The sequence below is a fragment of the Ceratina calcarata genome, unplaced genomic scaffold (assembly GCF_001652005.2).
Source record: "Ceratina calcarata isolate Rehan_Ccalc_2016 unplaced genomic scaffold, ASM165200v1 scaffold301.2, whole genome shotgun sequence".
NCBI lineage: Eukaryota > Metazoa > Arthropoda > Insecta > Hymenoptera > Apidae > Ceratina > Ceratina calcarata.
Window position 1 is genome coordinate 606,164 of NW_017152577.1, and position 14,654 is coordinate 620,817.

At 46.1% G+C, this 14,654-nt stretch overlaps 1 protein-coding gene across 5 annotated transcripts in view; it reads left to right on the forward strand.

The window, feature by feature from the left end:
* Positions 1-14,654, forward strand: part of LOC108624168 (kinesin-like protein CG14535) — a 265,820-nt gene that overhangs the window by 179,647 nt on the left and 71,519 nt on the right. For all 5 annotated transcript variants that reach the window (XR_003389064.1, XM_018023280.2, XM_026812899.1 and 2 more), the window contains one exon: positions 160-349. Coding sequence is in view for 4 of the 5 variants with exons in the window: in XM_018023280.2 (XP_017878769.1) it covers positions 160-349 (190 nt within the window). In the remaining variant the exon portion in view is untranslated. The remainder of the gene's footprint in view (positions 1-159; positions 350-14,654) is intronic.

Consider the following 14,654-nt stretch of genomic DNA (forward strand, 5'->3'; position numbering starts at 1 on the left):
TGTTTATTATTAGCAATGTTCTTCCGACATCTGATTTCTTTTTAAAAAATGCTTTTCTAAAGTGCATAAACATTTGGAATTGACTGTGTAACCAATACATCCTTAAATGAAACTTACAGGATGGGAGATAAAGGAAAGTCTTTTTTGTTTGAATTTCAGAGCAGCCCAAAAGTTGAACCTCTCGTCGAGCCCGCACCGGCGACGTCGTTCAGGTGACGAGAATATCGGCTCCGACGAGCAACCGATCTTCCCAAATGGATACGCCGCCCTTCTTCTCAAGTCCCCGCCACCCGCGCCTCCGGCGCTTCTACGGAGGATAGGGGTGAAAGAGCTCACCGGAGTCGGCAAGGTAAGTGATCTTTCATTCTCTCACTATCGATACTGCACTGTTTCATACTTACGATGCACCCTAAATCTGTACTTATCTCCGATTAGTGTCAAGGTATCTTTATAAAAGTGATCAGGTCGTCTGAGATTTTTTAAATCGACAATTATTTTCAAATTTAATGACTATCATCGCTGATTTATCTCTCCAAGGAGGGATTGGACGCCTACACAAAAATGTGTCTAAACCGGAAGTCGCATGTTCAAAACGCAATATCTCAAAATTAATAAGTGAATATGTACTGTGTTCACTATCAATACGTCAATGAAATAAGAACCAATATTTGGAATATTCCTACAGGAATAAAAATGTAGATAATAATAAAACAATGTTACATTATTTTTTTATAAGTATTCCGTGAGTTTCGTATAGTGATCAAATCCTGACGTTAAATAGTAGAATATTCACACTTCCGCTTTATCTCTATTTCCGTGCTAGGCGCACTTTTCTGCAGCTAATCAGAAGTTATCATTGAGGTGTCTAGTCACTCCCTGGAGAATTACTAGCTCAACCCATTTGCAGCATAAGCTCATTTTCAGAATTCTCCTAGCTTCCACTTTTCCAATTATGTAAATTGTTTAAAATGTTAAAAAAAAGGCAGTGAACAGAAATTGGTCTATTTATCCAGAATTGTATTAACAAAAATTGCGCTTTTACTGAATTCCGTGACGTGTCAGACAAACGTCGGTACACGTCTCGTTAGTTCAATCGGAACACGTATAGGAGTATTTGCTTCCTGGTTCGTACGAAACGATCTCGCGTGGCGACTTCGAATCGGTATCGGATTCTTATCGCAGACACGCGACCCCCGGTATTGGTTCCGCGTGGAAATCTTGGATAGGAGAGCGGCCGATTTGAAATGCAGATGAGCGTCTCGCGACGCTGCTCTTCCTCTTCCCGTTCCGATCCGCTCACAGATTTTCTTCCATCCGCGACGCGTCTTCCTTCTTACCGCGATTACCCGCTCGCTTGAATATTCCCCGCGAATTCACCCCTTCAACCGGATCGATAGTAAACAATCCCTTTGGATCAACCCTTTAATTACTAGTCGGTTTTCGAAATTGATTTTTATGCAAAATTATGTTAAATCCATCGCAACAGTTAGATAATAATAATTACTTCCATCATTCAAACACTGCAATGTACATTCACATATTTCATTAATTAATTAATTATTTAAATGTAAAAGTAGTTCAATTTTTTAACAAGAATTCTGATTGTGTTTTGATTAATACTCTCGAGATAAGAACAAAAGTATTCTCGTTTATAACGGAGATAATAACTCGGCGTTAATTCGAGATTTTCTTGGCACCGCGTCCCAGAAATTTCACATAGGATAGTATTACGCAGAAGGGGATGCTCGTTACGCGGCGAGACATAAACCCCTTTACCGTGGAATAAAAGCGAGTCTCGCAATGAACAGCGACCGAGTTATCTTTACATCGGACTAGCTTTGTTTAAATATTAAGGGCGTGACACAGAGTTCTGTGAGGAACAAGAGCTCGATGGCCTAACTTTGTTTCTTTTTTTAATATATTCATATTCCGATTAAAAAACAGTACAAATGTACTGAGTATGATTAAAGCAGAAATTACGGTTGTTAAATCAATGTTGCTCCGAATGGCTACTTTCTTGGATAGAAAATAGCAGCGAGTGTATCCTAGATTTTGTCCCCTTGTTCGTGCGCGGGAATGAAATTTCTACAGTGAGACGAGCGGAAGTTTGGCGTCACGAAGAAAAGTTGGCGGCGTCAAATGAGGACGAGACGTGGCCGGGAATCAATTAGGAGTTGGAGGCGTGAACGCGTACCCACCGTTGGAAAGTTTAAAACAAATTTATCCGGTAGCGAATTAAGTTGGGATCCTTTGCGCGCACCTCGACGGCCTAACTTTGTCCCGCGGACGTATATTTACATTCGGAGGATCAGAGAAACGTCGGACATATCGTAGCACAGATACGACCCCCGGCGATCCTGCTTTCATCTTTGAGACCTAGCGTACTTTTAACCCTATTGGTCGTCTCGGAGCGACGTGAAATCGAGCGGGAAACCGATCGATGTCAGGGTTAGACGGCGGCGCGCCGATAGGAGCCGAGCTTTGCCTCGCATAATTATCGTTTCAATGAAAATGGAAAGGGGGCGGCGCGCGAGGCCAGTCGGCCACCTCGCAGACAGTCGAATATTTAGTGTCTGTATGAAGAGAGTAATTAAACTGGAACCAGTGCCGCGCCGGATACTGGCTGACCGTGGCTTTGCTTTGGCTTTCTGCTCGTTTAGTCGCGGAGCCGTCTCTGCCTGGATTCTCCCCGTCTCTCTCTCTTGTGCGCGCGTGTCAGTGTTTTGCCGGATGCAGGAGATTTTCGAGCGGCCCGTCTGTCTCTGGTACTTTGGAGCTTCCAATTTGGCTCCCGGCCGATGCAACAAAGCTCCATTTTCTCATCCGGCTACAAACCACTGTTTCAAACTCGCCTGTAGATTTTTCTTTTTTTTTTTTTACATACTTCTCTCGCGATTCATACAAATAATTGTCTCGTGCGAGGATCGGGTGGCACGTTTGCGAAATGAAATAGTAACGAGCAAATTGAATCGATCGTCGGAGATCTTTTCCCCGGTCCAATCGAGACGATGAAGAGGTCCGAACCGGACGCGCCGGGAGTTCTCTCGGGAGGCAAACATTCCGATTTCCGGCGAATCTCGATCCAATATGCGACCCGTGTGGCCTCAATCTGCGAAAGAAAAACCGGCAGTCGGGGCAGATTGGGAGGCGGGACGGCGAGACGCGGCGCGCGGGGTTTCTGCGAGCCCGACAAACGCAAAGTCAATAATCCATCGGTGGAACGAGCGAGAGGGAAGGCGGATGAGAGCGTGATTTTCATGGGCTCGTACGACCGTGTACACCGGTTATTTTCTCTTTTTCCTCGGGGCCGGCGAGGAACGAGCACGAAAGAGGGAAGAGCGAGAGGAGGACGGGGGACGGTTGACCGGGACGAAATGAACCGTGATCGGGCCGACGCTCGCCGGTTCCCATCCGGGAAACAACTCGGGAACTTCCCTTACGAGTCCGATCGGCCCTAAGACAAAGGAGACGGAAGACGAACTTCGACGCGCGTGTGTGCGGCAACCCCGCCTCTCTCGGAGGGAGACAGACTGCTCTCGGAAATGAACGACGGGAAATGAAGTTTTAAAGCCGGACGACGAACGATTCGTTTCGCGCGGGTATAAAACACTGGATGCATTTCTTACCCCATTTCCTTGCAAAGGATCATCAGAGAAACAGTCAAAGTTAAATTTGAAAGGAATTATGAACCTGAAAGTATGTTTTAACTCCTTCAGAAAACGCTGAGAATATTTCTTATCTCAATTCCCAACGAAGAATCAGAAGGAAAAGAGAAGTATTTAAAATTGAATTCGAGGAAATGTACATACATACATACGTACATGCGCGAGAATAATCTCGTTGCAATTCCTGTTACAAGTATTTTAACTCCCTTTGTTAACGAAGTTTGTTAACAATACGCTTCTGGTCGAGTTCGTTCCAATCAGACGCGGTAATTCAGTTTCTGCTCGGGAATTATTTCGACGAGCGCGACGGAACGGAGCCAGCGCAGGTTCCAATCGCGAACCCGCGATAGGGGAGATAGATTTATGGGGGCGAAAGTGACCGAGGACGCGAGGCGCGGAGAACTTTTCTCCCCCGGAAATCATTTCGCTAATTCGAGAGGATCGACGCTCCACGAATAAAGGAAAGTTTTATGGGTTATCGTACGAGTCTCGACTACCACTTGCCGCCCTCTCGACGTTATTCGTTTATTAATGGCTCGTTTGCGCCTCGATAAACAGATCTCGCGTAATACGTTGTTACATTTTTAATGGCAGTGAAGAAAAATTCGGACTTCAGATTATATGCACTGAATGTGCAAGAAAATTAAAAATAAATGCCTATTGCATTTCTTGAGATTCATGAATATCTGAAATATGTTCTTTTCTTTGATTACTATAAACGTTTTATTTTTCATAAAATTTCTAGTGGTAGTTTTGGTTTATCCAAGGATGCGGTCAGCGCGGTCTAAACCCAGTGGTGTTTGCCAGAGTTTATTGAAATGTCTGGTCTTAGTTGGGATCTCTGGTCTCCATACTTGGTCGCAAGACAAGAGGGTTGCACGCCCTTTCTGACCTCGGAATACCTAATGAGCACTTTTGATTTTCCCTTATACGTAGCCCTGTAGCCTTTAACCCTGGCTCACGGTGAATCCTATAGTCAATTGTGCGTGTCATTAGTCTCAAAGGGATGATCCGTCTGCCCTGACCAGTTGTCTCACCGTTCTCGTCTAAAAGAGTCTCGGAATCGACTTCCTGGCAATGATTTAACTCGATTTCCTGTCGAATACGGAGCAACGATAAGGTCACAGGTTATTTTAATAATGAATCAATCCAAATTTCGGTCTCGAAGGGATCATTCGCTATCCTAACAATTTATCTCATCGTTATTGTCCGACGAGTCTCGGAATTGACTGCGTGGCAAGAATTTAACTCGATTTCCTGTCGAGTAGAAAGCGGCAACAAGCTCACGGGTTATTTTAATAATGAATTAATCCGAGGGGCGTTATGGTGAGCGGGGGAGACCGACATAGGGGTGTTTGCGGACGGTCCGTAGGGAGGCACCACGTGGGCCACGTGGTACCCACAGGATAATTGGAGGTCAGTGCGGTTTTAGGAACTCCTCGGCCCCGGTCCCCTGCGTTCGAACCCGGTCCTACGGAAACCCTTACGTTACGTTACGACAGTATATACGGCGGTGTTCGACTGCCGGCATTACCCGGATTCCTGCTTCGCTTTGCTGCATAATAATTAAGGATTTCGAGTGTCGTGATAGAGTGCCGCCGTCGTGTTACCCGGACAAAGCACTGTTTGGGAGACCGTGGTCAGATTGCCCTAACGATCCTCGGTCCTGAAAATTTTCGTGGAAACCCGAGAACCTGCGGGAAACGAATACCTTTGTTTCCCTAATAAATTAAAATCCTCTGGATTTATTCTTAACCCTGATTTAGCCACGCTTCGAACGAATTTATTTCGTGAATAATTATTGAGTCTATGAAACTAACGAGACATTCTTCATGTCTGTTAGTTAAGTACAAGAATGTAGTTGAAAGTGAATAATAGTCGGATTAGTACAATGTTTATCTTCTTGAAGCGTTTGCAAGTGCGAACGGATGCGGAAAAACGCGGAAGAGGGTGAACAAAGCGACACAGGTCGAGCGTGTCGAGGGTAATTACGCGGCCGGCGGCCTTTTCGACGGTCGTTTTTCGGTCGGCCGCGACGCAAATATATCTTGGCACGGAAACGTCGGTCCGCCCGAGGAGCGTTTAATTAGCGAGCGGGCTTTGATCGGATTTCAATGCCGTTGCAATTAAATCGGACTCTGGCCAGAGTGACAACCAGTGGAAACGAGGCCACGGAATTATTTCGTTAAACGTTGGCTCCGACCGACCGTCGATTCCTACCACCTTCCCTCCTCGCTCAACTCCATCGAATTTTCGATTCATCTATTAATTAAGTCGCAAGACGTCAGAATGATTTCCTGTAGTTAACCCATTCGCTGCCAAGGACGAGTATACTCGTCTTTGGCAGGGTGTCACGCATTGCCAGGACGAATATACTCGTCCTGCTTTAAATATATTATAACATGCAGGCTCTTTTGAAGGCCCATTGCCAACGACGAGTATACTCGTCTTTGGTTTTCTGCTTCTAAATGATTATGTATGATAATATATGTGCTCTTACCAAGAAATAACTTGGCAGCGAATGGGTTAATAGTAATCGTGTGTCTGACTAATTTTAAACTGTTCTACTTGATAGTATTACTGATTAAATTTGTAATGTTCATTAGGTTACATTCTCGTGTCAGGCTTTCATGTGATTAGTTCTGAAGAATGGAAGAATAGAATTAATAAAATGTCAATTAAACTGCCAATCATGAGTGAATTTAGAACTGCTATCAGTTGTTGATAAGAGATCCATAAACGAGGTGTGCTTTATTGCCAACATCCTAAGCGACAGGTTCGATTGCCCTGCCCTGCTGGATCAAGTTATACTCTATGCACAGCTTAGGCTCCTCAGACCTGTCCCTACCTTCTTCTACCCTCGTAAAATCAAAACCCTATCATGAGAGCTTGCCGAATCGCTAATGAATTCAGCTCCAAGGTGGATATTTTCCACGATGGGGTTGGTACCATTAGGAGTAATCTGCGTCATTCCTTACTGCCTCCTCATTTCCCTTGACTGATCTTTACCTCGACTCTTCTACTTTTCCATGCTTTTTTGTTATTATTAATATTATTTTGATATTTTATTCTATTATTCTTATCTATCTTATTACTATTATTATTTTATCTTATTTTATTTTTTGTTATTCTGATGCACAGAACTGTATTAATTACTATTATTTATGTAACAAAATGGGTCCTACCCGTTAGTAAATTTCTGAAATTGTCATTCTTTATTGTAATCATTTAGGCAATTTTCCATTCTGACACGTTTCTCATTATCTATTTCCCGTTAACTATTTCTCCCCCCGTTCCCGGATTCTCCATTCACTCTCCTTTTTCCTAATTACTTGGCGGGAATGTACAGCGGATTCTCTCGAGTATCGTAACATTGTCGATGAGCGAAGTTTTACGATAGTTCCTGAGCTGGAATTTCCCCGATCGCCTGTAAACTAGATTTTCACCGTATCGTAAAACGCGGCGGGTTAGAACTTCCCGTTGCTACTCTGCATTTTATTCAGCCGGGTTCGCGTTAACTCGGCTCGCGCGAGTTTACGCGTCCACGGCTAGAAAATTTCGGTGTCGAGTCGGAAAAGGTCGGGATCGCGTTAACGCGTTGCAGTTCGCTCGCAAACGCAATGGGAAACAAACAGAGTTCGCGATCCTTTTACGCGTTGCAACTTAATAATCATCTCCGAGCTTGTGAATGGAACAATTAATTAAATTGGCAGTGTATGCGTTACGCGTGTTTAACCGAACGTGACACACGGTATCGCACAAAGGCTCCGCGCCGGAAAACAGTTTTACGGGCTGGTGAAATTCACAGAATCGGTGTCGAGGGAGACGCGTTGATGGAAGACAACCGGCGTACGACGTGGACGTTAGTTTTGACAGGGTAATTCGTAAAGCGGGCGAGGTTTACGAATTATTTGCCCGGCGAAGTGTATATTTTCATGTAAGAACCGAGTCCCACCTGCCGGTCGTCAAAAGCGCGTCGCCGACTAATGACCGCGGGTGCTCGTCCCAAATGGAACTCGTGATGGGTGTCAAAAACGAAAAAACATCTTTTCCTGTGAAGTCGATCCTTACAGAGGAAACCATCCACAGATTATTTTTCCTAAGAAAAAAAAAAAGAAAACGATTAATTAATCTAATGGAATCGGGAAGAAACTGTTTTACAAAAAAACAATTTTGTGAAACCGTTACGAAAACTCGGTTGATTCGACGATGAAGAATCAATAGACAACCGCGAAAGTTTGGGGTTTCGGAGTCGCGGTGAAAACGCACGTTTGTCACGCGTTTTTCCGGCTGCATAGAATATGTGTAGGAGGGGTCGTACGGGTCGCGTGGCAAACGTTTATCGGCCGAGCGAGCGGATTTCCATCGAACAAATGAGAAATTCCAGAGAAAGCTCGGTCGGTTGCCAGGTGAAATTACAGCGAAATTCACGCAGCGGCACCGTTCGGGGCGATACACGATTGAATTGGCACAGCCGGGGGTTTTCAAAACCGTGTACGCCGGGGGGATTTAAAGCGCGCCTCGTTTCGCGTGCACCGCGGATGCACACTGCACGGTTGTAAACGGGAAAGCAACGGCAGATGCTACCGACAATACGGCCGCGCGGGGGGCCGCGCACGGGGCGTATTTCGTGCACGCTCGCGGTCTTCTATTAGATCCTCTCGCAGCCCCGGCTCATTCGCAAAGTTTCTATCGTAATTACCCATTCTAAGCGGTTTAACGAGCCGTGGTTCCACTAAACACCCCTGTACCTACCATCTTGTTAGCCGAGGCGAATAACTTGGCCTCGTGACGCGTATTTACCAGCGTGCACAGCCTCCTCTTTCGATTCTGATTTCTCAAAGCTCGAAATCCACCTTTAGTATTAAATCAATTATTTCTTTCTCACTGCATTTAATGTTAATTTATAATTGCTTTATAATGCGTAACGTCAAAACCTCGATATCGAGCCAGTTGGAATGGAGACCAATCATTACGGAAACACGTAAAGTTGCGAAGCCCGTCGGATCGCGGGGTCCCTGGAGGGTCGGACGGGTGCGCGAAATGATCCCTCCGCCCGTTTCTCTGTCGAACTCGTGCCGCTTTAATAAATGTCCCCGACGCGTGGCCGGCAAGGGTACAAATCGGCTGGAACCGCAGACACAATGCTTAGTAATGGTGAGCGACGGGTTCGTGCAACGGGTCCCCTACTTGCATTAACCGGTTCTCCTAGCAGCAAGCGCGATACCCATTCGTTATGTTCCTTGCTAGCCGCTCTAGCGTCGTCCGCCACGATTTGATTTCGGCGCAAATCGCCGGACAAACGAGCTTAATTAATCCCGTTCTCGTCCGCCACGATCGCGCTCCATCGCCGTCGCTTTGATCTCAACGGTTTAATGACCCCGGGGCCCTGATTCGGGAACCTGCGCTCGTTCAGTTCGGGGCTTCCGTATTTTTACTGAAGGAAAATGTGGAACGTCGTTGTTTTTCATCCGACGGACGGTATCCGCGTTCCGCAAACTTCTCTTTTGTAATTCCGGCGCGTAATATCGAGTAACGAGTTTAGGCGGGTAGAGAGCGTGATCGACGCGACGCGACGCGGGGGGGGGGACAGGGTTCGGCGGAATTTCGGACGATCAAATACCTCGCCCGAAACTCCTCAGAAATTCTCGTCGAGACGGTGACACCCGGGCCCCGGTAATACCCCCGTAAAACTCGATACGTGCGCGCGTGCTTATGGATTACCGATATATTTACCCGGCATACGCGGCGTCTCCTCGTCGAAGACATGCCCGGGCGTCCTGAATAAACAATATTCACGGCGCGAAAGGTAGACGGACCAACGTCTACGGAGCGTTCATACGTCACCCCGCTCTCGAATTCCCTTTGAGTTCCACGTTTTACGTCGCGTCGCGTCGGCCGCGCGCGCGCCTTCAATTTTATTACGGTAACAAAGCTGCTCAGGGATACCTCGGGAGGCGAATAAAATATACAAAAACCGATGCCGCCCTTTGACTCGGCGCATGACTGTAGATCCACGGTCTATCTCATCGGAATTTCCGGCCCCCTCCCATCCCCGGCTCTCTCTCTTGTAACATTGTGCTCTATTATTAATTATTGCGCTCAATGTGAAAACCCATAGTACTGCACCGTCTTTTCAGGCCCGCGAGCGGCGTAATCCTTGCGGGATTCTTTTCGAAAATTATTAAGGCACTAAACGCATTCGCTCCGACGAAGGAGCTCGCCTTTGAAAAGCTCGGAATTTAAACCTCTTTTAACCTTTATCCCCTGGTTACCTCAGAACGTCAGTTATTCTTCGGTACAAAAAGATTCGCCGCGTTCGCCCTTCGTTATCTCTATTGCGCTATTTATCTTCCGGGATTGCCTCCCGATCTCCGTACAACCTGCATACACGGATCATTCTCCTGTAATCCACCGTTTCTCATCGGCCGCGAGGAAAAATTAGGGTTCAGAACGGATAGAGAGGAATCGGCGAGGGAGAGTCGCGTCGCGAACGGGGTAACACGAGTCGTTAGCGGCTAATCCAACGGGAGACGACACCCCCAGCTACTCGAGGGGCTCGAGAGCCGCGCGAAAACAAGCGGGACAGGTTTTTTCGAAGGGTGCCAGCCCGGAGCAAGGCGACGGTGTGCTGATTTAAGTGGGCGAGTGGGAGAAAATGACAATGATGGCTTAATGCAATAACTGTGTACCTACTTTCCCTATTTACGTTCGTCGATGTTCTAACCATAAGAGTGGTCATCTCATATTAAGCATACTTCAATCAGAAATTCGTTTTGTCTGTTTTAATCTTTTAATTGGAAGATGATTGCTAATGTATATAATATACGGTCAACGGATGATGTTATATGGACAATGTTATATTCTGTGAACCATTCCAATCCCTCCCTCTCTTAATTTTGGATCTGTGAGCGGAGCTCCAGAGAGGGATAGATTGTGGCCATATCCGATGGAAACTGTATTCCTGGTATTTAGGGCCCTACCAATTTACTTCGCGCGGGCAATAAACCCTGGCTAAACGGGATTAATGCCCCCGTGCATTCCCTCGACTTACCCACCCCTCGCGACCGTAGAACCAGACACATTCGCGTCACTGATGTCCGCCTGCATTCCTTTATTCGAAGAGGTACCCTTTTATTATAGTGACTACATGACATAATTATTATTGTTAAACTTGGAACTTTAATATTTAAACAAAAATAATTGGATGAACTTTACATGTTGGAACACGAAGAAATCTTTCGATGTTCACGTCTTGACGACTTAAGACGTTCTGGTGTCGAGTCTTCCTGTTAGCAGGGGTACATTTTCGACTATAGTTTAAGTACCCCTTGGTGGGTAAAATTGACAACGTACGTCGAGCAGGGAAAAACAAACATCTGTTTCCAATACAGAAACTTTCTAATAGTCCAGAGCCGTAAACCACTTGGTCCCCAAATGTTGACCGACTCTGGCCCAAACGGACGGTCATAAAACCCTTACCAGCTAAATCCTTAAGGTACTACAGAAAAAAAAACATTCTCAAACAAAGAAAGACTTTCACTCGGAATTACGTTATTTAAGTCCGCGCTTCGACAATTATATCTCTCAGGATTGAATCGAAATTTCGTTATCAACGCTACGGGCTAGACTTGGAGCTGTTTAGATTCGGTTTTATGAGGTGAAAATGTTCTTGTCGGGGAAGTACTAGTTCCTTTAGTGGAATATCGGCCCGGCGACTGTTTTTGGAATTAATCGGCGCGCTGGCCGAGAGCCGATGCATAATTAATCGAGCGTCGGTGACCTGGCGGTGCAGCGAGCACTGTTGCCGATGCTCGCGGGCTTCGCACAGGCCAGTTGGCAGCGTAGCCCGGCAGCAAATTGGCCGACCATTAACTTCCCTCCGAGGATCGTGTTGAAAATGTTTTTGCTTTCCGACTTGCGGAAATTTTAATGGACGTCTTCAATAAGTTCCTTACGAGACTCACGATAGTATAGATTTGATTGATTCCGAGGACGATCGGGGGGAACGTGGAGAACAGGGGATATGCAAATACGAGTAGAAAGGGATGTAAAAATCGCGTTCGGTAATCCTCTTCCGCGGTATCCGGAAGTATTTGTTCCACTTTAATGATTCGCTCGTAAATAATTCCTTCTCCGTTAGGAGGTCGCCGGGGATGGACCGAGGGAGCGAAGGGACGCTTGACGGGGTGTATGTTTACCGAGCCACCGGCGTGTTCTAAGTGAACGAGTGCATCGAGCGACTTCCACAAAGAGAATATTCATAAAGTCACCAAGACCACCCTTGTCCTCCAGGACGTCGACGACGGCGCCAGGGTTCGGGAGGGGTGGGCCGCGCGCGACGGGGCACGGGGTAGGTACCGGTTGGAAGCAAGTTGCACGGGCTGGCTGAGCCGCTTAACGGCAGACGATACCCATCTAGTTCGCCTGCCCCCTTGGGCCACCCACCCACATCGCCCCGCCGCGCCGCGCGACGGCTTCTCGAATCCTTCTTGCCAGCGAGCCGATCGTCGGCTTCGGATCTTGGGCGCGTAATAATCTATGTCTCCCGATGCAGCTGCTCGCCTCGCTGTAAGGGCGGTTCCGGAGTATCAATTTTATTAGAACGCGGGACCGAAACTACCCCCGCTGAGGGCCGATAAAACGCGAGCCCATCCGCATCGTCGCGTCGGCTTAAAATATCCAGTCGACCGTCGTCTTTATTAACTTCCGTCCTCTCCTCGTCGATGCAATTTTAACAAAAGTTTCCGACCCTCACCATCATTATTATTGACCGTAAATCAATCATTTTATCAAGTATATAATTAATAAAGTCTTAGCTAGTCGACTTTCTTGATTTACGTCGTCGTATCGTCGATGGACACCGTGTAGAAACGGACGCGAAGGAGAAAGATCAAGGTCGGTGCTGCGTTCGAATCAAATTTTATCGGCAGACCGGTCCCGTTAACGCCGAGAGGGCCTTAGCCTGTTTTACATTTAAAACGCATTACCGCGCGGCGGACTACGAATCCCATGCGGCGATAAAATGAAATTAATGGTCGCGCCCGCCAATTCGAGATATATCGACGGTACGAGGCGAACGGGGAGCGAGACCGAGGGAGAACAGGTGAACAAGAGGCGAGATAACGGTTGATACCGATCTATCCCGTTCCTCAACGAAAAATGGATTTCTTTTAGGGAAACGGAACGGTCACGTGCCGGAAAAAAGACTTCGACCGACCGCGCTCGTATTACCCGTTCGAAGGAGCTTCGCGGGAGTATGAAATTTCACTCCTTGTTAAAGGGGAATTTAGCAAAGAGTAAAATTGTTTCTATGGATTCGCACGGAATTCGCTTTGCTCGGGTAGAAGAGATAGTTATACGTGACTCTTAAAGGGGAAATAACAGAGTCTCGAAAGTTTTCTTTTATGCATTTATTACATTTATCTGTACAACGTTCCCATAAAGAGAGGCAGATAGAGGGAGATAGGGGGATGTCGCTTCATAGCTCGATCATGTTACCCCGCAGGTAAGAAGAAGAGTCGGTGGGACATTAAGAGGTTGTCGGCAGAGGTTCAATCTATGGCGGGATGAAAAAAGAACGGCGAAAACTTAGGAAACAGCCATTTCCCTGCATTAGGCGGGACGCTTTTTGCCCTCGGGGGTTGTAGCTCGGTGGATATAACCCGTGAGGGGGTAGGAAATATGAGAGGGACCCTCACGGTAATAGACGAGCACTATTAATTAGGTAGATTAAACTTTAAGTGCCCGTCGTTAGCCGTGGCTGTGTACGTGGTTCGTTATCCTTGAAAAAAAAAAAGAAGGAAAACAGCGTACGTTCTTCCCGTTGTTCTCTTTTCCCACTCTATCTGTAGATATTTCCGATAGGAGTGAATAGATAAAATTGAAATAGCTCCCTTGCTCTTCTAATTTTCTAATCAAATCCGAGATGAACGCTAATACTGGTTTCTGTTGCATTCATAAATCTTCCGAGTGCAATATAATTCGACTGTAAATCTTCTGTTCTCTAATAGAGAGTAGGATTGGACTAACGGGCAAATTAGACCGATCACGCGAGCGTTGAATATGATTTCCGGTTTGATCGTGACCGAGAGAAAGATCCGTTATCGGTTTAATTCGTTTCAATTACATTGCCACAAGAATTCCAGTTCTCTATCGCCGAGCTCCCAACCAGATGGGAAGATAAGTAGAGTCCCACGTGGGACAGAGAAAGAGCAACCGTTTGATACCACTTTTTCTCCTCTTAGTGCTCACTTCTTTTTTTTTTTTTCTTTTTTACCTCGGCATTACTTTTTCTCTAAAGACCGGCGTCGCGTCGCGTCGCGCTTCTTCCGTCGCCGGCTCCCGCGGGACTTCCGGTTCACGAGCAGCCCGGTTCTAATGGACTCCCCGGCGACCGCCGCGCCCGTTCTTGTCCCGAATGGACAGCGAAAGGAAGTAACAGCTTTAAGAGAAATTACATTTGATCATGCTTCGCCAGTCGGCCGACAAAACAGAAAGATCGCTGGTATTAATTTTATCCCATGAAATTTCCACCTCTTCTCTTATTTCTTACGATCCTCTTTTCTTTTTCTTTTTCTTTTTTTTCCTTTTCGTCGCTTGTTACTCTGGCTTCCGACCGCGACTTCTTCCGCGTATTAGTTCTCCTTTGAGCATCGACCAAATTCGTTTTGTGTTGGGGATTCGATCGTTGTTAGCCTTCTTGGATTGCCTTTTACTTTTCTGCTCAAAGGAAACGGCTGATTTTGTTTCCGTACAATAGTAGTGCCATGGTTAATGATCCGAATTAGGGTTACTCTTAAAACAGGTTTTTTTTCTATGACGTATGAGGAAACATCAGGTAATTTGACTTAAAGAAGAAATATATGAAAGAAGGAATATATTTAATAATTTTACATATCTATGCTATTTCATTTATGTTATTTATATACACTTTGCTAGGAAGAACAAGTTTAAGGATGTATAGAATGCTAGCACGTTGAATTTGTT